Below are 27,250 nucleotides of genomic sequence, written 5' to 3'. Positions count from 1 at the left end.
ACTCCTCCCTGCCCTTTCCCCAAAACCCTGCCAATATTTCCTTTTCAAATATTTATTCGATTCCCTTTTCAAATAAAGAAATGAATTCAATGCATGAATCATTTGAAAATGATGCAACTTGGTGCTGTATATAGACACGCAATTTTAAAAGGGAATTAAAGGTTCCTACATCGGAGGGTAGCTTCTGGCATTCCGAATCCCTGTCCATGGCTCCGGTCTCTCGGGATGAGCAAATCTTAGCGACCCCACAGGAGGTGCCGCAAATGGTATTCCTATATATCCGAACACTGTCCTGGGACTTCCTTCCACCTCCAGCTGCTTTCCCCGAAGCAATCCATCCTCGATCTGGACAATGGGATGCAAGTAATCGCCTCCTGCAAGAGAACAACCATCAACCAAATATGGAGCCCCAGCCCAGCCCGAACCTCAGAACCTCACCGTCAACACACTACCCTCCACATCTCTCTTTCTCTCTCCCTCTCATTATCACACTCCCCTCAGCTTTCAGGCTCAGGGTGTAAGGGTTAACATATTGGCATGGATAGAAGATTGGCTAGCCAACAGGAAACAGACAGTAGGCATAAATGGGTCTTTTTCTGGTTGGCAGGATGTGAGATTATGAAAACAAGGATGAGAATTCCAACACTCTCGCTCTTCACACATTCTGTTACACTCTTTTTCTGATGACTTTAAGACTTTGTTATAGTCTCCAGCTTTTGTAGAATGATAGAATCTTACAGCATGGCAACAAGCCATTCAGCCCATTGTCATTGTGCTGGCTCATTGAAGCAGCTAATCAATTAACCCCATTCCCTGATTTTTCATAACGCTTAAAATTTTTATTTTCAGATATTTGCCCAATGCCTTCAAAGGATCTGGATTCCACTCCTCACTGTTGGGTTTTGGAAACGTCTCTATTTACTTTAAAAGGCTAATTGTCAGAGCTGATTTTTTTTTTTAATAGTCATTCTTGGGATTAATTGCCCATCCCTAGTTGCCCTTGAGAAGGTGGTGGTGAGCTGCCTTCTTGAACCGCTGCAGTCCATGTGGTGTAGGGACACCCACAGTGCTGTTAGGGAGGGAGTTCCAGGATTTTAACCCAGCGACAGTGAAGGAACGGTGATATATTTCCAAGTCAGGGTGGTGAGTGGCTTGGAGGGGAACTTGCAGGTGGTGATGTTCCCATCTATCTGCTGCCCTTGTCCTTCTAGATGATATTGCAGGATTGGAAGGTGCTGTCAAAGGATCCTTGGTGAGTTGCTGCAGTGCATCTTGTAGATGGTACACACTGCTGCTACTGTGCATTGGTGGTGGAGGGAGTGAACGTTGAAGGTGGTGGTTGGGGTGCCGATCAAGCGGACTACTTTCTCCTGGATGGTGTTGAGCTTCTTGAGTGTTGTTGGGGCTGCACTCATCCAGGAAAGTGGAGAGTATTCCATCACACTCCTGACTTGTGCCTTGTAGATGGTGGACAGGCTCTGGGGAGTCAGGAGGTTCATTACTTGCTGCAGAATTTCCCACCTCTGACTGGTTCTTGTAGCCACAGTATTTATATGGCTAGTTCAGTTTCTGGTCAATGGTAACCCCCAGGATGTTGATAGTGGGGGATTCAGTGATGGTAATGCCATTGAATGTCAAGGGGCGATGGTTAGATTCTCTCTTGTTGGAGATGGTCATTGCCTGGCACTTGTGTGGCACAAATGTTACTTGCTGCTTATCAGCCCCGAGCCTCGATATTGTCCAGGTCTTGCTGCATTTGGACATGGACTGCTTCAGTATCTGAGGAGTTGCGAATGGTGCTGAACATTGTGCAATCGTCAGCGAACATCCCCACATCTGCCCTTATGATGGAAGGAAGGGCATTGGTGAAGCAGCTGAAGATGGTTGGTCCAAGGACACTACCCTGAGGAACTCCTGCTGGATAGTTATTAACGTAAGAACACTGACTCAGTTCATCAGGAATTTGGTCTGTTTCTGGAAATTGTTACATAAAGAACAGGGGATTGGAAGGAGACCATAGTGTAAGAAAAGAGAATTTCAGAAAGGTTTTGTCAAAGTACCATGTGGATAACTCCTAATATTTTAAAACTCCAAGAATCTGGAGTGGAACATAGCACTGGATATGAAATGGATTAAAGAACCAGTAGTTACTAGGGAATGCAGTTCCATACATGTGGGTGTGGGGATTGGGTGAGTGCAGGGTGGTGTGCCTCAGATGTCAGTTAGGGGGTATGGGTGTCGTACTAGACGCCTGTGTCATTCTGGGGTGAGGGGAGTGGGGGTGGGAAGTGAGAAGTGTGATGTTCCACTGGATTCTGTAAGCTCCTCGAATGACCTGGATTACGAAACGAATAGAAACTTGCTGTATTGACAGGGAGAGCAATGTAAACACGCAATGAGTTAACGATTTACAGCAGACCATTCATCACTGGTACAGGATACACAGCGACGGAGATTCCTCTCTGATCCAGATTCCCAATGATCCACTGATGCAGGAGTTAAATCAATCAGAGGGATTAACTTTTGTTTTAAATTGACCACCACCAGGAACGTAGTTAGTGGGATTTGAGGATTAAAGTTTCTTGATAGAGGAGAAAGAGATCAACATATGGCATCATTTTTTTGGCAGGTGCTGGACACAAGACCGGGGGGATTGTAAAGGCTGGAATAGAATATTGAGTGATATGCTGTGCCTTTGTGAGTGAGAGGAGTAAATTTCATAGTCATCATGTTTTAAAATGTGAAGCACTTTCACAGCAAATGAATATCCTAGTAATGAATGTACAGAACTGGGAAAAGACAGTGTGACCTGAAGAGCTTAGTAATATCCCACACTAGATCCTAAACTCTGGAATTCTCTCCTTAAAACTCTCCACTTTTAAGATGCTCTCTAAAACCTCTCTCTTTGATAAAGTTTTTGGTTATACCTCTCTTCATATCTTCTTTTGTGGCTCAGTTTTTGATTTTTGTTTGATAATAGTTCCTGTGAAAGACCTCGGGATGATTACTGCATTAAAGGCACTAGAAAAATGCAAGTTGCTTTTCGATCGCTTCCTTCATCAAGAAATACTCGATTCTCTCTTGAACGACACCAACACCACTCACCTCCATGGCCTGCTCGATCTCATTCCAATCATTCATTTCCTCTCTGTTCAGTCTAACTCTCCTGATCAATCTCGCCCCATTCAGCTCAAGTTCTGTGCCCTACCGCAGGGATGTGCCCAACAATAACTGCTCAGTGTAGCATTAGAATTCCAGACACACATTCAGCACTGACTGAAGTGGGTGTGACCCACAATCACTGAGGCTGGAATCCCAGAGTTTCAGAAGTGCTACCTAACAAAGAACATCCTGAGGTCCTGGCCGGTAAATACAACTTCCTTCTAAGTGTTTCCTTTCTCACCTGGTTTTCTACTTCCTTTCATTCTTTCAATACTCACCAGGGACTGAGGATACCTTCCACAAAGCAGCAACGTAGACAATGAGCAGGACTTGGGGCCAATGCCAGTCCATCTCTCTACAGCCGGGAGATGATTCCTCGATTGATACTCGGTGCCAAGCAGCGACTTTGGGAACCTGAGACTCACTCAGACACTCCGAGCTTGAGACTTGTCCCCTGTACACCTGAGCAAACTGTTTCTGTGTGCACTGAGTGAGGCAATATGATCACTGACCAAAGGACTGACTGATTTCATTGAATGGCATCTTTACCAGTTACACTCCCATGTCAGCTTTCCACATAGCTTAACCCTTTCACTGGCTGATAGACACAGGGCAAATCTCCCTCTACACTGTCCTCATCAAACACTCCCAGGACAGGTACAGCACGGGGTTAGATACAGAGTAAAGCTCCCTCTACACTGTCCCCATCAAACACTCCCAGCACAGGTACAGCACGGGGTTAGATACAGAGTAAAGCTCCATTTACACTGTCCTCATCAAACACTCCCAGGACAGGTACAGCACGGGGTTAGATACAGAGTAAAGCTCCCTCTACACTGTCCCCATCAAACACTCCCAGGACAAGTACAGCACGGGGTTAGATACAGAGTAAAGCTCCCTCTACACTGTCCCCATCAAACACTCCCAGGACAGGTACAGCATGGGGTTAGATACAGAGTAAAGCTCCCACTACACCGGCCCCATTAAACACTCCCAGGACAGGTACAGCATGGGGTTAGATACAGAGTAAAGCTCCCTCTACACTGTCCCCATTAAACACTCCCAGGACAAGTACAGCACAGGGTTAGATACAGAGTAAAGCTCCCTCTATACTGTCCCCATCAAACACTCCCAGGACAGGTACAGCATGGGGTTAGATACAGAGTAAAGCTCCCTCTACATTGTCCCCATCAAACACTCCCAGGACAGGTACAGCACGGGGTTAGATACAGAGTAAAGCTCCCTCTACACTGTCCCAATCAAACACTCCCAGGACAGGTACAGCATGGGGTTAGATACAGAGTAAAGCTCCCTCTACACAGTCCCCATCAAACACTCCCAGGACAAGTACAGCATGGGGTTAGATACAGAGTAAAGCTCCCTCTACACTGTCCCCATCAAACACTCCCAGGACAGGTACAGCACGGGGTTAGATACAGAGTAAAGCTCCCTCTACACTGTCCCCATCAAACACTCCCAGGACAGGTACAGCACGGGGTTAAGCTTTCTGACCCATTTATTCACCTCCCACAGTAAGTGAAAACGATCCTTTCGCTGACTCTATCATTTAATCTCCTCCCACAGTCCACATTGTGAACTCTATCCCACTCCAGAAATTAAGCATTCCCAAAGATAAGCAAAATTGGAGGAATATTCCTCCATCCTCAGCTGCACAGGAGGCATTAGGTCTTCCCTGGAATCTCCATTCACATAACCCAGGATGTTTGATGGGGGAGGGTTAGTATTAATTTCCTGGTACAGTTATGTTTCAGTTTCTAGTTTTTGGGGATTGTAATGGATTCAGGATCGTGAAGCCTACATGGTGACAAATCAAACCCTTGTTCCCCTTAATTCCCATCTATATCTAAGAACATTAGGGACACGAATTGTCCACTGAAAACTCGCACTGCCACTCATATCTGATCTATACCTCAGCTCTGATAACTGACTTTGCTTTATAATCCCTTAATATCCTTACCTTAAATGTTGAAAATTTCAATTGACCCTCAGCATCTAAAACTATCTGAGGGAGAGGCTTCCAAATTTCCACTGTGTGTGAGTGATTTAGCTCGAATTCTTTGGTTTTGGCAAAATAATTTCCCTCTAACTAACCAGCAATTTTTTCCAGTATTTTAGACACCTCAGATCACAGCTCAATCTTCCAACCTGAAGGGTACAGGAGCCAGGTTTATGTGACTTGGCCTCGTAATTTAACCCTTAATCCCCATTTTGCTGGTCAAGCACATCTCAGTGTTCTGATTTGGGAGATTTATTTTTAGTCATTCAATGGATCGCTGGCTGGACCAGCATTTATTGCCCATCCCTAATTGCCCTTGATGGTGAGCTGCCTTCTTGAACCGCTGCAGTCCATGTGGTGCAGGTACACCCACAGTGCTGTTAGGGAGGGAGTTCCAGGGTTTTGACACAATCCACTTATAAGGCAACAATACCAAAAACAGCCAATTCATCTGAACCCATAAAACTGAAAGGAGATTAACCAAAAGCAAAAAATTTAGATGCAAGTGGGACTGAGTCACCTGGGCTTCAAGGACTGGAACGCTAGGGCTACTCAGCACCCACACACAACAGTCAGGTCATGAGCTAGGGCAGAGTGGACATCTTCACTCCGAGTATCCATCCCAGCGCGTGATGACTTGACATGAGACACACAGTGAATCCACTGGAGTTTAGAAGAGTGAGGGTAATGTGATTGAAGTGTACAAGATCCTGAATGGTCTTGGCAAGGTGGATGTGGAAAGGATGTTTCCAGGACTGGGGGGCACTGTTTTAAAATTAAGGGTCACCCTTTTAAGACGGAGATGTGGGGAAATTTTTTCTCTCAGAGGGTTGTGTGACTTTGGGACTCTCTGCCTCAGAAGGTGGTGGAGGCGGGGTCATTGAATATTTTTAAGGCGGAGGTAGATAGATTCTTGTTAGGCAAGGGAATCAAAGGTTATCGGGGTTAGACGGGAATGTGGAAATTGAAACATGAACAGATCAGCTGTGATCTTATTGAATGGTGGAGCAGGCTCGAGGGGCCAAATGGCCTACTTCTGTTCCTATTTCATATGTAAATGCACACACACACACGCAGACAAACATGCAGACACACCCACACACACACGGCAGCCATTGGTAGCATTCCCGCCTCAGAAATCCTGGGTTGCAGCCCAACTCCAGGGTTGACACAAAAATGCAGGCTGACACTTCAGTGCAGTACTAAGGGAGCTGCTGCACTGTCACAGGTGCCATCTCTCAGGTGAGGCTGGGTCCCTGCTTGCGTTCTCAGGTGGACGTAATGTATCCCATGGCCATTATTGTGAAGAAGAGCAGGGGAGTTCTCCCAGTGACCTGGGTTAATATTTATCACTCAGCCAACATCATAAAAACAGATAAGCTGGTCATTATCACATTGATATTTGTGGGAGCTTCCTGTGAGCAAATTGGCTACCACATTTTTTACATTACAAAAGTGACTACACTGCAAACATATTTCAATGGGTGCAAGGCACTCTCAGGCATCTCGAAAGGTGCTATAGAAATGCAAGTCTTTCTTTTTTTTAAGTATTTATCATTCTTAAACACATAAACAACTTTAATTTGTTGGACAATGTTAGTCTCTACAATCATACGCAGGGCAAACCCTCCAACCACAATGCAAGACCCTCACTGGTCACAGCATCAATGAGCTTTCAGCCTGTGGCTGAATATTCTATCCTGTCTAGTTAACTTTAATCAATGTGTTCCTTTCATTAGAACCTAGTATTAAATCCATTTTGGACTAACCGACATTAGAAGACAGAGGCTTCTGTTTCAACTCCCTTTGATTATCTTGGTTGTGTCTTCCAAATTTTGTTTCTCCCTTTCATTTTAACGAATCCTTTACATTCTCACTTCTGATCTGACCTCTACCTAACAAGCAAAGATATTTGTCGAACAAATTTCTCAAAGCTATTGTGGCAGCTGGTTTGAGTTAAGCGAGCAGAATGACGGAAGTGCTTTGGGTTTGTGGATCTTGGGGCAATTGATTCATTAACACTGGAAAATCAGCGTTGCGGGTCACTGAGAGCGTGCACACAATAGGGGAATTATTGGTCACGTTTCAATCGGCCCAGACTGGGCTAAGGGTGGCAGGTTTCCTTCCTTAAAGGAGACAAGTGAACAGTCCGACAGCTCCAAGGTCACTTTTATCAGCTTTTCATTTCCCAGGATTTTAAACAGCTGAATTCAAATGTTCAGACTGCCAGGATTGGTGATTTGAACTCACATTCGTGTGGATTACTAATTCCACTGGAATACTTATTCAGTAATTTACTCACAACACTGCCTGATTTGTAAATGCTCAGCCACAGGTAGTAAACCGCACCTCACGCAGCAAGCACAAGGGGATTGCTGGTACCAGACTGATTATCGAGACTAATAGTCAGAGAGCCAGCATGGACTCAATGGGCTGAATGGCCTCTGTCTGTGCCAAAATGACTCTTCTGACTCTGTGGCCTGGATTTTAAGAGCCAGCGCTGACCCTGCCCTCCCTGGCTAAAATATTGGTGGGGGTGGGGGGTGGACTCTGCTTACAATCGCAGCAGATACCCTGCAGCAAGTAAACAATGGGAGCAGTGTTAATTGCTTCAAGGCAAGACTGCTGCCCTTTTTGGGAGGAAGCCCCTCCTTAGAGAGTCGTGAGCCAATTGAATTGGTCATCAGCTCTGAGACTCAGCAGTGCCGCTGGAAGCAGTGGCTACTGCTGGGACTACAGGCAGGAGCCCAGGGAAGGCCACCCACTGGGTTTTATGTGCCTCCACCACCTTCAAACGTGACGGGGGGTGGGTGGGGAGTCAGGCCGAGGGCACCTTGCCCACCAGTCAGAGAACCAGCAAGGAAACCCCGTCCGTTCCATGGGGGATTGAGTCCTGAGGTATTGAGTGCTTTACAGCCACTTGAGTGGCTACCTTTGGCCATGATTCCACATGATTCTGGACCCCGGCCGCAGAAATCCTGTCCGCCAAGCGCTGTCGGCCAACCAGAGGCTGGCAGCTTCTCACTGCCATTAGGGTGACCGGAGGAGCAGTGGCAGCTGCTGGTAATGCACCCACCAGAGGCCCGGGATCAGTGAGGGAGCCAGACAACAGGCGAGTGAGGGCGGGATGGGGATTGTAGGGGGGTGGGGGAGTGGGTCTATGGAGAGGGCAGGGGTGTCAGAGGCAAGGGCTGGGAGATAGCTTTCAGTGGCAACGCCCTCTACCCCCACCCCCACCCCACAATGCTCGGTCCCTCTATCAGGCACTGAGTGGCTGATAACAAGGGAATCCCCCGACTAGGCTGGGGTTCCTGGGTGGCCTTTGGAAGGCCTGGGAAAAGCCGTGTGGCTCCCAGGTGGATGTGGAAAAGATGTTTCCTCTTGTGGGTGAGAGCAGAACTAGGGGGCACTGTTTTGAAATTAGGGGGTCGCCCTTTTAGGACAGAGATGAGGAGAATTTTTTTCCTCTCGGAGGGTTGTGAGACTTTGGAATTTCCTGCCTCAGAAGGTGGGGGAGGCGGGGTCACTGAATATTTTTAAGTCAGTGCTGGATAGCTTCTTGTTAGGCAAGGGAATGAAAGGTCATCGGGGGTAGATGGGAATGTGGCGTTTGAAACACAATCAGATCAGCCATGATCTTACTGAATGGCAGGGCAGGTTTGAGGGGCCGAATGGCCTACTCCTATTTCGTATGTTTGTATGTTAAATCCCGGAGCCACCAATGAAATGCGGTGGGCTCAGGGATAAAGGGTTTCAATTGGCTCGTTAATGAGCCTAACTGACATCCCACTGAATCCTAGGTCAGCACCTTCCGCCCTGCGATTTAGTTGGGGGAGGTTTTGCCGCCGCCGGGAGATTGACATTGGGCCTCTCCCACGATTAAACGGGCCCGGTTGCTATGGTTTCCACTGCGACGGGTCGGATTTAATCCCAGCTCTTTGTCCCAAGCGCCCCATCCACTCCCCCAATTTGCACAATCAGGTGATGAGAAGAGAAAAAGAACAGGTGGGAAAACAAAAGGAATATTGGAGATAGAGAGAGGCAGAAAAATTAATGTCTAAAAATTAATCAGGCTCCTGCGATTTCGACAAAGGGTCAGAGTTTGTTTAAGCAGAGGGTTTTAACGGCCGATTGTTGAAGGGTTACAGATCTGATCGCTGCTGTTCATCATCTTTTGCGTTCTGCTCATCCTCCTCTCTGCCTTTTTGCTTCAGGATTTCGGTCAAGGGTTTCACCCTGTGTTCCTTCAGCTTCTGCCCTACCTGGGGCTTCAGGCTCAGCTGCATGTAGGCTTCATCCTGGTCAAAAACTGGCCAGAATTCCAGCCCTTCCCCGTTGGGGTTCCTGCAAGGCAATTTCACACATTAGAGACATAAAAGATATCATCTGCCATTGGTCCAAAATACTCCTCCCCCAGCCCCATCATGCCTCAACCCCAACCCCTACCCTTCTAATATCTCAGTGAGTAAATACACAAAACCTGTGTGGTACTGAATCACTGATCCCAGCTTTAATCGCTGGTCAATGCTGAGTTTCTTGGTTTTAGTGAGGGGAGCAATATTGCCTTTTGCCTTGGTGTTCCTGGGTTTTTGGGATGGGGTAACATATGAGGAACGTTTGAGGACTCTGGGTCTATACTCGATGGAGTTTAGAAGGATGAGGGGGGGATCTGATTGAAACTTACAGAATACTGAAAGGCCTGGATAGAGTGGACGTGGGGAAGATATTTCCATTAGTAGGAGAGACTAGGACCCGAGGGCACAGCCTCAGAGTAAAGGGAAGACCTTTTAGAACAGACATGAGGAGAAACTTCTTTAGCCAGAGAGTGGTGAATCTATGGAATTCATTGCCACAGAAGGCTGTGGAGGCCAGGTCATTGAGTATATTTAAGACCGAGATAGATAGGTTCTTGATTGGTAAGGGGATCAAAGGTTACGGGGAGAAGGCGGGAGAATGGGGTTGAAAAACTTATCAGCCATGATTGAATGGCGGAGCAGACTCGATGGGCCGAATGGCCTAATTTCTGCTCCTATGTCTTATGGTCTTATGGTTGGTGGGCAGGGAGGGAGAGGGAAAGGAGGGGGTGGGGGGAGGAGAAAGAAGCAGAGAGTGGGGAAGAGGTTAAAAGAAAAATCACCCAGGGTGTTCCTGCCTGGGTCTTGATCGTTATTGGAAAGTGGGTGTCAGGTGTCCACCTCCCCCCCCTCAACCCCCTCCCCCCCTCAACCCCCTCCCCCACTTTGCACAGAAACAGGTCATTCAGCCCAACTAGTCCATGCTGTGGTTTGTGCTTCACATAAACTTCCTCCCACCCTATCAGCATATCCTTCACTCCTTTGTGCCTCGTGTGTTTATTACCTAGCTTCCCTTAGAAGTATCTTCACAATTCACCTCAACCAGTCCCTGTGGTAGTGAGTCCCGCATTCTCACCACTCTCTGGTGAAAGACATTACTCCCAAATTCCCTGCTGGATTTATTAGTGACTATCTTATGTTCATTTTGCTGACGGTGGCGCAAGTTAAAGAATTGTTTACAAAAGAAACATATCGTGGATGCTGGAAATCTGAAATAAAAGCTGAAAATACTCAGTAGGTCAGGCAACATCTGTGGAACGAAAACAGAGGTCAAGGTGACCTTTCATCAGAACTGACTTGTTTTTATTAACTGATTGTTTAATTCACTGTGCTATGTACACCACAAGTGGAAGCACCTCCTCCAAATCCATTCTACTGAGCTCCTTCAGAATTTCAAAGACCCCTATCGGGTCACCCCTCAGCCTTCTCTTTCCTAGAGAAAAGAGACCAAACCTGTTCAGCCGTTCTCAGGATACAAACACCTCACTTACCCGTTCTTAGCAAAATTAGCCCAGTAAGCCATTACTGTTCTGCTCAGAACCAACTCCTCTTCAGTGGTATTCACTATAGAAAACACATCGAAAAGAGAGAATCATTAGGAGGAAATAAACATGCTGGATTCTTCCAGTTCTGATGGTAAATCATCAAGCTAAAGGATTAATTCTACTTCCCTCTCTACAGATGCTGCTTGACCTGTTCAGTATTTCCAAGCATGTTCAGTTTCCAAGCGTGTTGCTTTTCGTATATACGAGTAGAGAGAGAGGGAAGGGTTAATATTTACAGCCTCTCGAGCAGTACAACAGGGGATTTCGCTCTGTCTGCTGAGAAGCTGAAGTAGGCCCTCATCCAAGGCAGATAACACCTGCTTGTTTAGCCTAGGAAACAGGACCAGGCCATTCAGCCCTTTGAACCTGTTCTGTCTTTCAATGAGATCTCAGCTGATCTGTATCTTAACTCCATCCACCCACCTTCATATCCTTTTACCTTTGTACAGCAATTTCAGATTTAAACTGACTAATTGAGCTAGCATCTACTGCTTTTAGTGGGAGAGAGTTCCACATTTATACCGCCCTTTGTGTGAAGATGTGTTTTCTAACGTCTCTCCTGAATGATCTGACTCTGATTTTAAGGTGAGGTTCCCTTGTCCTAGTTCCGCTCGCCCCCCCCCAACAAAAGGAGAAAGTTTCTCTCCATCGACCCCATCAATTCATCTCAAAATCCTAAAATCTTCAATCAAGTTAAATAAAGAAAAATCACTTTTGGTAGTTCACAAACTACAAGTTCCAAAGATGTTCTGCACTCAGAAGGATTACACTGCATTGTTTTACTGCAGCGGTGCATGTCAGCTAGGCTGAAAACGTCCTGGTGAACCTGTGTTGTATTCTTTCCAAGGCCAATATATCTTTTCTAAGGTGCAGCTCCTGAAACGGGATAAAGTTATACCTGATGTGCTCTACATAGGCTTTGTTCAGCTGTAGCAAAACTTCCTCTCTGTATATTCATGCCCTCAGGTTAAGTACTAACATTCCATTCTGATTACCTTTCTGTGCCTGAATGCAAACACGCCCCAGACAGAATCTTACATTATCATTTGGAACCTACTCGAGACTTAGATGAATTCCCACCTGCTGACCCTGGAACATAGAAGCAGGAGGAGGCCATTCAGCCCCTTGAACTTGCTCCACCATTTAACTAGATCATGCCTGATGATCTACCTCATCGCCATCTTCCCGCACTATCCCCGTATCCTTGATGCCATTGGTATCGAGAAACTTATCGATCTCTGCTTTGAAGATACTCGGTGACTGAGCTTCCACAGCCCTCTGGGGTAGAGAATTCCAAAATTTCACCACTCCTCTGACAGAAGAATTTTTTTTTCTTATGCATTCATGGGATGTGGGCTTCGCTGGCTGGGCCGGTGTTTATTGCTCATCCTTAGTTGCCCTTGAGAAGGTGGTGGTGAGCTGCCTTCTTGAACCTCCGCAGTCCATGTGGTGTAGGTACACCCACAGTGCTGTTAGGAAGGGAGTTCCAGGATTTTGACCCAGCGACAGTGAAGTAACAGCGATATATTTCCTAGTCAGGATGGTGAATGACTTGGAGGGGAACTTACAGGTGCTGGTGTTCCCATCTATCTGCTGCCCTTGTCCTTCTAGATGGTAGTGGGCTTGGGTTTGGAAGGTGCTGTCTAAGGAGCCTTGGTGAATTCCTGCAGTGCATATTGTAGATGGTACACACTGCTGCTACTGTGCATCAGTGGTGGAGGGAGTGAATGTTTGTGGATGGGGTGCCAATCAAGTGGGCTGCTTTGTCCTGGATGGTGTCAAGCTTCTTGAGTGTTGTGGGAGCTGCACTCATCCAGGCAAGTGGGGAGTATTCCATCACACTCCTGACTTGTGCCCTGTAGATGGTGGACAGGCTTTGGGGAGTCAGGAGGTGAGTTACTTGTCGCAGGATTCTTAGCCTCTGATCTGCTCTTGTAGCCACAGTATTTATATGGCTAGTCCAGTTCAGTTTCTGGTCAATGGTAACCCCCAGGATGTTGATAGTGGAGGAATCAGTGATGCTGCACCTGCAGTATTTTGCTTTTCTATTAGTATATCTTTGGTGAAGGTTTTTTCAGGGCATTATTGCACCACAGATACTTGATAAACTATAGCTCCCAATGTTGGTGAGATAGGAGACCACACTTAGCCTGTCAAAGAGTACATGAAAATGTGGGGGAAATAAACCAAGTAAACCTCAAGAGCATCTCCTCACCTAAAAGTTGAAGACCTTCCTCCAGAAAGGGATTGCCAAAAACAAATCCCATCTCATCGCAATGGTCAGACTTTACAAACTCCGGCCGGCGGCTTCCGTGTACACTTGGTCTGTGCTGAAACTCATACAGGAAGACAGAGTTTCCAGCGTCTGGGAAGAGCAAACAGAAAGATTAATCCTTCAAATTCTGCAGAGACTAAAGAAACCAGGATTGTTACCCTATGAGCAGAGATTTAACATTGGTGTTCAAAGTCATGAAGAGTTTTGTCATTCCTTCATGGGATGTGGGCTTTGCTGGCTGGGCCAGCATTTATTGCCCATCCCTAGTTGCCCTTGAGAAGGTGGCGGTGAGCTGCCGCACTCCATGTGGTGTAGGTACATCCACAGTGCTGTTAGGGAGTGAATTCCAGGATTTTGACCCAATGACAGTGAAGGAACGGTGATATATTTCCAAGTCAGGATGGTGAGTGGCTTGGAGGGGAACTTCCAGGCAGTGGTGTTCCCATCTATCTGCTGCCCTTGTCCTTCTAGATGGTAGTGCTCATGGGTTTGGAAGGTGCTATCTAAGGAGCCTTGATGAAGACCATAAGACGTAGGAGCAAAAGTAGGCCATTCGATCCATCGAGTCTGCTCAGCCATTCAATGAGATCATGGCTGATCTGATAATCCTCAACTCCCTTTCCTGCCTTTTTCCATAACCCTTGATTCCCTTACTGATTAAAAATCTGTCTATCTTAGCCTTGAATATACTTAATGACCCAGCCTCTACAGCCCTCTGCGGTAAAGAATTCCACAGATTCACTACCCTCTGAGAGAAGAAATTCCTCCTTATCTCTGTCTTAAATGGGTTACCCTTTACTCTGAGATTATGCCCTCTGGTTCTAGACTCTCCCACAAGGGGAAACAACCTCTCAGCATCTACCCCATTAAGCCCCCTAAGAATCTTATATGTTTCAATAAGGCCGCCTCTCATTCTTCTAAACTCCAATGAGCACAGGCCCAACCTACTCAAACTCTCCTCATAAGAAAATCCCTCCATACCCGGAATCAACCTAGTGAAGTGTCTATGGACTGCCTCCAATGCCGGTATACCTTTCCTTGGATAAGGGACCAAAACGGTTCACGGTATTTTAGCTGTGCTCTAACAAGTGCCTTGTATAGTTTTAGCAAGACTTCCCTATTTTTATACTCCATTCCCTTTGAAATAAAGGCTGACATTCCATTTGCCTTCCCTATTGCCTGCTGAACTTGTATGCTAGCTTTTTGGGATTCATGCACAAGGACTCCCAAATCCCTCTGTGCTGCAGCTTTCTTCAGTCTTTCTCCATTTGAATAATATTCAGCTCCTCTATTCTTCCTGCCAAAGTGCATAACCTCACATTTTCCCACACTATATTCCATCTGCCACTTTTTTACCCATTCACTTAACCTGTCTATATCCCTTTGTAGACTCCTTGCGTCATCCTCACCACTTGCCTTCCCACTATTTTTGTGTCATCCACAAACTTGGCGATAGTACATTCACTTCCCTCATCTAAGTCAGTAATATATATTGTAAATAATTGAGGCCCCAGCACTGATCCCTGTGGCACTCCACTAGTTACAGGTTGCCATCCTTAAACTGCCCCTTTTATCCCAACTCTCTGTCTTCTATTAGTTCACCAATCCTCTATCGATGCTAATATACTACCCCCAACACCATGGGCTCTTAGCTTATTAAGTAGCCTTACATGCGGTATCTTATCGAACGGCTTTTTGAAATCCAAGTATATTACATCTACTGGTTCCCCTTTATCTATCCTGCTAGTTACCTCCTCAAAGAATTCTAATAAATTTGTCAGGGATGGTTTTCCCTTCATGAAGCCATGCTGACTCTGCTTGATTAGATCATGTAATTCTAAATGCTCTTCTGTTACATCCTTTATAATACTTTAATATTTTCCCAGATGTTAAGCTAACTGGCCTATAGTTACCTGTTTTTTGTGTCTCTCCCTTTTTGAATAAGGGTGTTACATTGGCAGTTCTCCAATCCTCTGGGACTTTCTAAGGATTCTTGGAAGATTACTACCAGTGCATCCACTATCTCTGTAGCTACTTCCTTGAATATCCTAGGATGCAACCCATCAGGTCCAGGGGACCTATTGGCCTTTAGCCCCATTAGTTTCCCTCGTACTTTTTCTCTGGTGATAGTTATTGTATTTATTTCCTCCTCTTCTTTTTCCCCTTGATTATTTAGTATTGCAATGCTATTAGTGTCTTCTACCGTGAAGACTGATACAAAGTATTTATTCAACTCCATTTCTTGGTTCCCCACTATTATTTCCCCAGCCTCATTCTTTAAGGGGCCTATATTGACTTTGGCCTCTCTCTTTCCTTTTTATATATTTAAAGAAGCTCTTATTGTCCGTTTTTATATTACTTGCTAGTTTACCCTCAAAGTTTATTTTCTCCCTCTTTATTATTTTTTGGTCATCTTTTGTTGATTTTTAAAACTTTCCCAATCCTCTGGCTTACCACTAATCTTTGCCACATTGTATGTCTTTTCTTTTAATTTGATACTATCCTTAACTTCCTCGGTTAACCGTGGTTGGTTTATCCCCTTCCTTGAATCCTCCTTCCTCACTGGGATATATCTTTGTTGTGAGTCATGAACTATTTTCTTAAACATCTGCCAGTGTTCATCAACTGTATTTTTCTGCTAAAATCCTATCCCAGTCCACTCCAGCCAACTCTGCGCTCATTCCTTTGTAATTACCCTTATGTAAGGTTAGCACAGTTATTTCCAACCTAAATTTCTCACTCTCAAACTGTATGCTCAATTCTACCATATTATGGTCACTGTTTCCTGGGTATCTTTTACTCTGAGATCATTTATTAAACCTGCCTCATTACACATTGCCAGATTCAAAATAGCCTGATCCCTGGTTGGATTCACAACATATTATTCTAGGAAACTGTCTCGAATACTCTATGAATTCTTGCTTGTGGCTACCTCCGCCAATTTGATTTTCCCAATCTACATGAAGATTAAAGTCACCCATGATTAATGTACTGCCTTTTTTATGTGCCCTTATTATCTCTTGTTTTATTCTCTGTCCTATAGTATAGCTACTGTTCAGGGGCCTATAGACTACTCTCAGCAGTATCTTCTTCTCCTTGTTATTTCTTACATCCACCCATATGGATTCTGTATCTTCCGATCCAAGATCATTTCTTGCTATCGTACTTATTCCATCTCTTACTAACAGAGCTACCCCACCACCCTTTCCTTCCTACCTGTCCTTTTGAAAAGTCACATACCCCTGAATATTTAGTTTCCAGCTGTGATCTCCTTGTAGCCACATCTCCGTAATGGCTATAAGATCATACCCTTCAACCTCTATTTGTGCCATTAATTCATTTATTTTGTTTTGAATACTATGTGCATTTAAGTAAAGAGCCATTACTTCTGCCTTTTTATCATTTTTTCCCCCTTTGACCATATTTGTTGCTGTTTTTTTAATGTTTGTACCCTCTGTCCCTTCCTGTCACATTAGCTGCCCTGCAAGGCTGCCTAGTCCTTTTGCTTTGTAGGCCTTTGTATCCCCTCTCCAGGATCCTCCCCCACCTCTATTTTGTTTAAAGCCCTCTCTACAGCCCTAGTTATTCCATTCGCCAGGACACTGGTCCCAGCTCAGTTCAAGTGAAGCTGTCCCACCAGAACAGCTCCCTTCTACCCCAGTGCCCCATGAACTGAAACCCATTCCTCCCACACCAATCTTTGAGCCACACATTTAACTCCTTGACTTTATTTACCCTATGCCAGTTTGCCTGTGGCTCAGATAGCAATCCCGAGATTATTACCTTGGAGGTTCTGCTTTTTAATTTAGCTCCTAACTGCTCAAATTCTTTCAGCAGAACCTCCTTTCTAGTCCTATCAATGTCATTGGTACCAACATGAACGATGACAACTGGATCCCTCCCCTCCCACTCCAAGTTTCTCTCCAGCCCTGAGGAGATGTCCTTAACCCTGGCGCTGGGCAGGCAACACAGCCTTCTGGACTCCCGCTCACGGCTGTAGAGAACAGTATCTATCCCCCTAATTGTACTGTCCCCTGCCATTACCATGTTCTTATTTCTTCCCTCCACTTGAATGACTCCCTGTACCACCTGCAGTTACAACCTCCTGTCCCTGATCTCAGACCAAATTTGAATTACCTAATCTGAGAGGTGTGACTGTCTCCTGCAGCAAAGTGTCCAGGTAGCTTTCCCCATCCCTGACATGGCACAATGTCTGTAGCTTGGACTCCTGCTCCTCAACTTGGATCCAAAGTTCCTCTAGCTACAAACGCCTGGTACAGATGTGTTTGCTCTGGATCACCTTGGTGTCCAGCAGCTCCCACATGCAGCAGCAGCAACACATCACCTGCCCTCCCATCGCTATCATATTTTATTCAAATGAGTAATTAATTACTCTAGTATCCTCGCTCTTTACACTTTATTGTAATTATTTTTTATACACACCAATATTGATCTTATACTGAACAAGCTATCGATAAGGAAAAGAGAAAAAAAGATTAGAGATCTAAATACAAACTAAAGACTATACTCACCAATCAGCTGCTCTCTGCGCTCTTCTCCCTCTCGCGCTCTTTAATGGTCTCTCAATCTCTCACTGGTAAAGGTCACTCTCCTCTCACACTCTCACTGTTAAAGGTCACTCTCTTCTCACTCTCTCTCTCTGTTAAAGACCACTCTCCTCTCACTCTCTCTCTGTTAAAGGTCACACTCCTCTCATTCTCCTGCTGTAAATGGCCCTGCTGCTTTTCACAAGCGCTCTCTCTATAAATGAATTCCTACATTGCATCTTGTAGATGGTACACACTGCTGCTACTGTGTGTCGCTGGTGGAGGGAGTGAATGTTTGTGGATGTGGTGCCAATCAAACAGGCTGCTTTGTCCTGGATGGTGTCAAGCTTATTAAGTGTTGTGGGAGCTGCACTCATCCAGGCAAGTGGAGTGTATTCCATCACACACCTGACTTGTGCCTTGTAGATTGTGGACAGGTTTTGGGAAGACAGGAGGTAAGTTACTCGCTACAGGATTCCTAGCCTCTGACCTGCTCTTGTAGCCACAGTATTTATATGGCTAGTCCAGTTCAGTTTCTGGTCAATGGTAACCCCCAGGATGTTGATAATGGAGGATTCAGTGATGGCAATGTCATTGAATGTCAAGGGGAGATGGTTAGATTGTCTCTTGTTGGAGATGGTCATTGCCTGGCACTTGTGTGGCATGAATGTTACTTGCCACTTGTCAGCCCAAGTCTGGACATTGTCCAGGTCTTGCTGCATTTGGACATGGACTGCTTCAGTATTTGAAGAGTTGATAATGATGCTGAACAATCATCAGTGAATATCCCCACTACCGAGCCACTCTTGCTGATGGACATTGAAGTCCCCCACCCAGAGTACAATCTGCACCCTTGCCACCCTCAGTGCTTCCTCCAAGTGGTGTTCAACATGGAGGAGTACTGATTCATCAGCTGAGGGGTGGCGGTACGTGGTAATCAGCAGGAGGTTTCCTTGCCTGTGTTTGACCTGATGCCATGAGACTTCATGGGATCTGGAATCGATGTTGTGAACTCCCAGGGCAGCTCCCTCCCCACTGTATACCACTGTGCCACCACCTCTGCTGGGTCTGTCCTGCTGGTGGGACAGGACACACCCAGGGATGGTGATGGTGGTGTGTAAGAAATTGGGGTCTTTAATAAGCTGGTATTTTCTGTATAGTACGGAACTTTTACGAGATTAGTACATTGATTCTCTCTCTGGAAAGGCAATTTCTTAACACTCCAACATCTCAACAGTCCCTGGAAACATTGAGGTCACTTGGTTGAGTTTGCCATGTTGATATTCCTAAATTGGTAAGATGGCACGTGTGGACCCTTATCTATGCAAGCGTTTAGAAAGGGCCGGGAAGTGACCCTCAAACACATTGAGCAGGGAGACAAGCAGGGGAGGAGGTAACCACCCTGACACTTTGGGTACCTGTTCTATATCCATTGGTCAGAGCGGTTTGAATAGATGATTGAACTTTATAAGCTACCCGCCCCCAGAAAATGCGTATATTAACCAGAGCTCAGGGACAGGGGCCAGGGAGGTGGCAGTGATCATCAGGCAGTTACCTTCTTCAGATGGAAGATGGAGCAAAAGAGGAGGAGGAAGACCAAGGGAAGAATTTCCATAACACTTCGGCCAGAGAGTAAGCTACTGAGATCAACATACTCTGCGCCAACCATCCATTCAACCTCTGGGATCGACTGTCATGGGTCATACACTTTTTCTGTCCAATTAATTAATACATCATATCTAAACTGTTGCTTCTTAATAAACTATTTTAAAATTACTTCCGAATAGTTGGTTGCCTATCTTAGGTATCTGTGGCCCTGAATTTAAAAATCTTACAGATTGGTGTCAGAAGTGAGATCCAGGGCAGTCGAGGCATCATTGGCTTGGAATTTGAGAAGCAACCATGTGATATTTGTGTTTAATGTTTATGATTTCTTGTAAAAGGACATTTTAGTTAAAAAGAATTGTTCTATAAAACCTGCCAGTAGGGGGTGCTCTGTCCCAGATGGATTGCCCTCTGGTAGGGAATAAGGAATAAAGGAATCTTCTGTTTTTCATACAGGAAGTTGGAGTTTAGAAGCAGATAACTGTGTGTATTCTTAATTGTTAAGAAGTGACAAAACAATTCAAACAGTCTTACATTGTAGTTAAATATGTGGAGTAGTTATTAAGTGAAGCAAGTAGTCACAATGCCATTGGCATATGCTAGAATGCTGAGGAAAAAGTACGAGGAGTTGAGGGTACTGGTAGATAAATTGCAAAAGGGAAGTGAAGGCTGGCAGGAGAGCACAGCTGTCCTGAACAATCATGTTCGCTGGGAACAGGAGGCACACGATACGAATATACGAAATAGGAGCAGAAGTAGGCCATTCGGCCCCTTGAGCCCGCTCTACCATTCAATAGGATCGTGGGTGATCCATTTGTGTTTCGATTTCCACATTCCCATCTACCCCCGACAACCTTTGAATCCCTTGCCTAAAAAGAATCTGTCCACCTCCGCCTTAAAAGCATTCAGTGGCCCCGCCTCCACCACCTTCTGAGGCAGAACCCCCAGAGAGAAATGTTCTCCTTTTCTCTGTCCTACAAGGGTGACCCCTAATATTAAATCAATGCCCCTGTTAGGAAATATAGATAGTTTAAATAAGTTATACTGGTATTTGTAGGTGTTCGGAATGACTTTTAGCTTTAAAGTTTAAGTTTTGTATTTCTGTGTCTCTGTGTTAAGTAAGGTAAAATTAAGTTTTAGTTTAACTTTAACTCAAAAATCCAGGGCAGTGGAAGAGGGGGCAGTCCAAAGGAGGACAGGAACCTGGGAAAAGGTCCGGTTAAGTAAAGTTAAAAGTGAGGGGAAGAGACAAAGGCTCCAAGCTTCAGATTTAAAGAGACAAAAGCTGCAGAAAGCAGATTTAAAGCGAGAACAACTTGCAAGAGGCAAGAAGGTCCAAAGAGACAACTGAATGTCTGTATCTCTTTGCTATGGGCATGAGAAACAGTGGTGTATTGTTGACGGCTGAGACAGAGTGTGTGTGGAAGAAAGCTTGAATGCATGTGGTGACCCAGGGAAGAGGGACATCAGAAGGAGAGTTTGAAACCCTGGAGGTGAACCCTTGTGGAAGGCATCTGAGAGAAAACATCAGTTTGGGAGAAGATTCTAAGGCGAGGTCTTGGAGAGTGGAGATTGGAAACCCTCGTATGAAAGATGGTGTAAAAAGCGTCTGGAGGGAGTTGAGGAGAGATTCGTAGCATTTGGTTAACATGGCATCCGTTGTCACTTGGTTTCAGAGCGTGGTGTGTCCGACCACAGGGTGCCTGTTGGTTTATATGGATGGTGTACTTACTGTGATAATGAGAGTATAAGATAGCTTTTGTAATTTGTGTAATCCTTACAAATCTGTATATGTCTGTAAAGGTGAAGGGGAATTGTAATATAGTTTCTCTTCTCTTGTTTAATACATGTTTTATGCTTTTGTTGAAAGTTCATTAGCAGACTCCGGTGACTCTGTTCAGTAGCTACTCTCCACGTATCTAAACAAACAAATAAAAGTGAGGATCCAACAAGCTGGGTTCCACTCTGGGATCAGGCTTGTCCAGGGGTAATCTCAGCTGGGATCCTTAGAGCTCCCTAGTTCTGGAATCATCCACAAGAGGAAACATCCTTTCCACATCCACCCTCTCAAGACTACAAACTTCAATCAAATCGCCCCTCACTCTTCTAAACTCCAGTGGAAACAAGCCCAGTCTGTCCAACCTTTCCTCACAAGACAACCCACTCATTCCAGGTATCAATCTAGTAAACCTCCTCTGAACCACCTCCAACACATTTATATCCTTCCTTAAATAAGGAGACCAAAACTACACACAGTAATCGAGATGCAGTCTCACTAATGCCCTGTGTGATAGAGTGCATTAAGCTAAGAAAAAACTGCCGCTAGACCAAACACAGGAACAAAATATTGATTTACAATCAGAAAATACCAGATGTGGGGTGGGGGTGGGTGGGGTGGGGGTGTGTGGAGGGGGGGTGGGGGGTGGGCTTTGAGAAAGTTAATTCAGTCATAAAATGTCACCCTCCCATGAAGCCAACCAGTCCGTGTTTTTATCTAAAATCAAACGACCCCAGACACAGATCAGTCTAAAGTGAGCAAAGTTGTAGCTGCTGCCTCCAAAACCAGACCTGGAGCTTTGCTGGAATAATACAGATGAAAGCACTTCTGCCTCTGCTCCACCTCTCCTATGTGATAAGGGAATGCTGGTATGTGGGGCTACCCAAACCAGGGCATGGACAGAAGCAGATGGGAATGGTGAAGAACCAACCACCATGGCAAGAGAAGACCTTGCACCTTTCCTCCAGTGAGATTAGGGCACTAAGGGAAGAGAACATTGGTCCTACTTAGCATCAAAGAGGTCCCCACCAAAGGCTTGAGTGTATTCGCAGAGAGGTCTGACTTCTCCACGGTCCTTACCCTGACCCTATGAAGGAGTACCTTTAGCCAGTTGAGGGTATACCTTACATTCGAGTCAAGTCACTGTTAAAGCAAGGTGTTCTTTGTAAACATCAAAGATTCAAAAAAATTAGGTTTGAGCAAGAAGCTAAAAAAATTTAAAATGCTGTGAGTTTCTGTGTTGAACTTAACAAATCAAACAGTCTGATTTCAAAATATAAAGATAAGCCTGGAACCTTGAAGAAGTTTGGCAGGAATCCAATTTGAACTTTTCAAAACATATCAAGCGGAGGTGATGACGTGGTGGCATTGTTGCTGGACTAGTAATCTAGAAACCCAGGGTAATGCCCTAGGAACCTGGGTTCAAGTCCTGCCAGGGTAGATGGTGGAATTTGAATTCAATAAAAATAAAATCTGGAATTAACAGTCTAATGATGACCATAAATCCATTGCTGATTGCTGTAAAAACCCATCTGGTTCACTGATGTCCTTTAGAGAAGGAAACCTGGCCTACGTGTGACAGCAGCAAAGTGGTTGACTCTTAAATGCCCTCTGAACAAGGGCAATTAGGGATGGGCAATACATGCTGGCACCCACAATCCCATGAATTAAAAAAAAAAGTTAAAATGTCAGAAATTTAAATTTGTCTTAAAGAAGGAAAAGGATAAGAGATATTGGGTGAGAAACATCTTACAAAATGCTAAAAGGTTTTGAAACAGTTGGGATTTAATCTACAATTTGGGCAAAGCTGAAGAAAAGCTAACAAATGAACTTAATAAAGCCAGTGTAAAGTGTTTCTTCTTGATCAGGGAAGTTTTTAAAATAAATTATGTAATGTAATGATTGTGCGCCAAGTTTCCACTACACCCCCACCCCCAAACAAGCAACGGACAACTTTCTGCTGACAGCTGCTTTTAAAAAAAATTCATCACGCAACCTTTGGATTACTAAATGCATATTGGGAATGAATAGATTTTAATTTTCTAAATTTACCCTTGTGATTGAACAACATTAACCCACTGGGTTCTTGGCCAGAGCCACAATGGATTGTTTGTGGGTATTTTTTTAAAACAGGTGATGATGGTTCCCAGTTCCAAGTGAACTCAGCAGTTTTGAGGATTAAAACACAGCATAAAGAAAGACTTTGTGCTTCGGAGACTTGGCTTTAACCAATGAGGCTGCGCGTTACCATTTGTTATCTTTTGAGACAAAGTGTTTGAGCACGGGAGATATGGAAATCACCTCGACTGATTGCAAACGTTTTGTGTCCGATGCAAAAGCACCATGTAAAACCACCAAACCGGAGCATAGCTGTTTCTGAAATTGGAATTGATCAAATAACTGGACACGATTTCCTATTTCAAGCCTTCAAAGAGAAATTTACCTGACGTTTAAGGGGATAAACAAATTCTAATTTTACAAACAAAAAGCTAATGGAAAAAACATTTTAGGTGGTTTCTTGGTATCAAAAAAAAAACAAACATAAATTGAACACTGACAAAACCTGTCAGACCAACAGCACCTGCTGTTTGAATTTGGGATCATTTTAAAATGAAAAAAAGGTCAGGCACAATCTAGTGGGTTCCTTTTGAGAAAATAAGATATTGCTTAAAGGAAAGAACAAACAACATTTAAAAATTAATGCCTGGAATCAAGTGGAAATGTTTAATTTCTGTTTTGAAGATATTGTGAAAACCTGTTATTGGACTATAAAGTTTCTCTGGGGCTCATTAACAAGATAAGATGGTAACTACTGCATGTGTAAAACAGCATGAGGAAATGATTGAGGGTAGGAGATAGAGTTAGTGACAGAGGTCACAACACTAAATGACAATTGGAAATAACTTACCTTGAGTGTAGTTCAATGAAATATATAAATTGTGTATTGATGTACATTCTAGTGAAAGGGAAATGGAGATGAGATAAGGTGACAGCTTTCGCTTGGAGATATTTGCGTCTTTGCCAATAAGAGAATTGAATTTGATAATATGGCCACCAGCTGAGACATTGGGAGGGGGAGATATGCTAAGATCTTGAGGCAGAGACCCTCCTCTGATCTTTTGAGAAGATTACTTGAAGGTCAGGAAGAATTATCAAGTGGTGCCTCCTTTTAAAGACAGTGAAATCCTGGATGATGAAGCTGATTGACAGAATGCACAGCACGATCCCATAGACCCAATAAACCTTCCACAAATGCAAAACAAAGATTTGTGGGAGAGGGCAGAGAGATTACCAGCATGCATGATGAAGTGACATATAGTGGGAAGAGCACAGCCCAAATCAAAAAAAATCTGGAAAAGAAAATTACCAAGGACCACATCCAACAGATGGGGAAATGTGTGAAGATGACTAATGAATGTGAAATTCCAACAGACGATTGAAGAAGGGATTGGGCCACTGGTGCAGAAGTGATTTCTAACTTGTGAAGTAAGAGTGCATGATGCAGCTGCATGTAAGAACAGGTCCCAGACCTGCTCAGCTACTTGACAAACAGCGTGACATGAAATGGTTAATATGACCTGCAGAGTAAGAAAACATTTTTAAATGATCATGGCACTGACGCACACTCCATAAAGAAACTGACTTGAAGACAATTAAGATGGTGTTCGTCAAAGGGAGTCAAATTAAAGGAAAAGGAATTTTGTATTGGGACAAATGAAGGCTGGGTAGAAATAATGCTTAATAAGAATTATTCACATGATGGATACAGGTGAAGGGAGAGCTGGAGAATCTTTCAAGTCCATGCATAATCTGTTGCTTTAGTTATACGTACTTATATGAAATTAGCAGCATTCCGGCTAAAAAATAAGGATATTTCCCTCTCAAACGGGGATCTGTTAGTTATGCAAGTGGGGAGTGCCAAGCCAAGAAATCCTAGTAGCTTTAGTATGTTATCTACAACATGTAGTCAAGGAATTAGGGAAACAGCTTGTATTTTAGAAATAACTATGTTAGCTCAAAATTAGTTGTGAGAAGTTAGTAAGGATATTTCCTTCTCAAAGTGGGGGAACTGTAAGAAATTGGGGTCTTTAATAACCTGGTATTTTCTAGCTTTCTGGTTCAGGCTGTCATGGGACATTATCTGTAAGGTATGGTTCCATGAATATGACTATATCAGGCTGTTGCTTGACTTGTCCATGAGACAGCTCTCCCAATTTTGGCACAAGCCCCCAGATGTTAGTATCAGCTTGTACTGACCAGTGGCAAGTAACATTTATGCCACACAAGTGCCAGGCAATGACCATCTCCAACAAGAGAGAATCTAACCATTGCCTCTTGACATTCAATGGCATTACCATCACTGAATCCCCCACTGTCAACATCCTGGGGGGGGGTTACCATTGACCAGAAACTGAACTAGACCAGCAATTTAAATACTGTGACTACAAGACCAGGTCAGGGACTTGGAATTCTGCAGCGAGTGACCCACCTCCTGACTCCCCAAAGTCCACCCACCATCTACAAGACACAGGTCAGGAGTGTGATGGAATACTCTTCACTTGCCTGGATGAGTGCAGCTCCAACAGCACTCAAGAAGCTCGACACCATCCAGGACAAGGCAGCCCCGCTTGATTGGCACCCCTTCAACAAACATTCACTCTGTCCACCATCGACACACAGTAGCAGCGGTGTGTACCATCTACAAGATACACTGCAGAACTCACCAAGGTTCCTTAGGCAGCACCTTCCAAACCTACGACCACTACCATCTAGAAGGACAAGGGCAGCAGATAGATGGGAACACAACTACCTGGAAGTTCCCCTCCAAGTCACTCACCATCCTGACTTGGAAATATATCGCCGTTCCTTCACTGTCGCTTGGTTAAAATCCTGGAACTCCCTCCCTAACAGCACTGTGGGTGTACCTACACCACATGGACTGCAGCAGTTCAAGAAGGCAGCTCACCACCACCTTCTCAAGGGCAGTTAGGGATGGGCAATAAATGCTGGCCTAGCCAGCGATGCCCACGTCTCACAAATGAATAAAAAGGACTCTGCAGGGCAGACAGGGCTTGTCATTGTCGTTTCAGTGCCAAGGTTGATGTGGGGTGGGGTCCGACTGGTTTCATTCCTTTCAGATTTTGTAGCGGTTTGATACAGCTGAGTGGTTTTGTTGGGGCCATTTCAGAGTCAGCGATATTGCTGTGGGTCTGGAATCACATCTAGATCAGGCAACGTAAGGGCGGCAGATTTCCTTCCCTTAAGGACATTTCATAAGTAAATCAGGGGAAGAAGGTGGTTTTAGTGGCAGAAAGGTCAGTAACCAGAGGACGCAGATATAAAGTAATTGGCAAAAGAACCAGAGGTGACACAAGGGAAAAAACAATTTACACAACGACTTGTTCTGATCTGGAAGGTGCTGCCTGAAAGGGCGGTGGAAGCAGATTAAGTAGGAACTTTCAAATAGGAATTGGATAAATACTTGAAATGAGAAATTTTCAGGACTATGGGGAAAGAGCAGGACAAGGAGCAAGGGAATATTGATAGCCCTTTCAAAGAGCTGGCATGGGTATTTTGGACTGAAAGCCTTTCTGCTGTGCTGTATGATTCTATGTACCAGCTGCCCCTCAAACTTGGGCCAAGTGATCATTCCTCACGTGTGTGTGTGTGTGTGTGTGTGTGCGCGCGCGCGTGTGTATCTGTGTGTGTGTATGCACGTGTATGCGTGTGTGTGCGCGTGCGTGCTTGTGCGTGTGCGTGCACGTGTGTGCGTGTATCTGTGTGTGTGTACGTGTATCTCTCTGTGTGTGTGTGTGTGTGTGTATCTGTGTGTGTGTGTGTATGTGTGTGTGTGTGCACGCGCGTGTGACAGAGAGAATCTGCAGGAAAGGCCATTAGAGCCTAGTCCCATCCTCTTCTCACATTTCCACATGTGTACTCTCTAGCAGGAATCTTTGGACAGTGATCA

The 27,250-nt window shown here is 44.7% G+C and overlaps 2 protein-coding genes across 2 annotated transcripts in view; both read right to left on the bottom strand.

Annotated features, from left to right (window-relative positions):
• LOC144682241 (pyrethroid hydrolase Ces2e-like) overlaps nucleotides 1-3,664 on the bottom strand; it is a 28,204-nt gene extending 24,540 nt beyond the window's left edge. Inside the window, exons 1-2 of the mRNA XM_078544677.1 lie at nucleotides 3,441-3,664; nucleotides 170-374 (exon numbers count right to left, since the gene is read on the bottom strand). Coding sequence (XP_078400803.1) covers nucleotides 170-374; nucleotides 3,441-3,513 — 278 coding nt within the window. The 5' untranslated portion in view covers nucleotides 3,514-3,664. The remainder of the gene's footprint in view (nucleotides 1-169; nucleotides 375-3,440) is intronic.
• A 5,282-nt stretch (nucleotides 3,665-8,946) lies between these two features.
• Nucleotides 8,947-27,250, bottom strand: part of LOC144682240 (fatty acyl-CoA hydrolase precursor, medium chain-like) — a 57,367-nt gene continuing 39,063 nt past the window's right edge. The window contains exons 11-13 of the mRNA XM_078544676.1: nucleotides 13,294-13,443; nucleotides 11,025-11,097; nucleotides 8,947-9,523 (exon numbers count right to left, since the gene is read on the bottom strand). Of these exons, the coding sequence (XP_078400802.1) occupies nucleotides 9,322-9,523; nucleotides 11,025-11,097; nucleotides 13,294-13,443 (425 nt within the window). The 3' untranslated portion in view covers nucleotides 8,947-9,321. The remainder of the gene's footprint in view (nucleotides 9,524-11,024; nucleotides 11,098-13,293; nucleotides 13,444-27,250) is intronic.

Source organism: Cetorhinus maximus, chromosome 6, assembly GCF_964194155.1.
Source record: "Cetorhinus maximus chromosome 6, sCetMax3.hap1.1, whole genome shotgun sequence".
NCBI classification, from domain to species: domain Eukaryota; kingdom Metazoa; phylum Chordata; class Chondrichthyes; order Lamniformes; family Cetorhinidae; genus Cetorhinus; species Cetorhinus maximus.
This window is presented reverse-complemented; position numbering and strand designations above follow the sequence as displayed.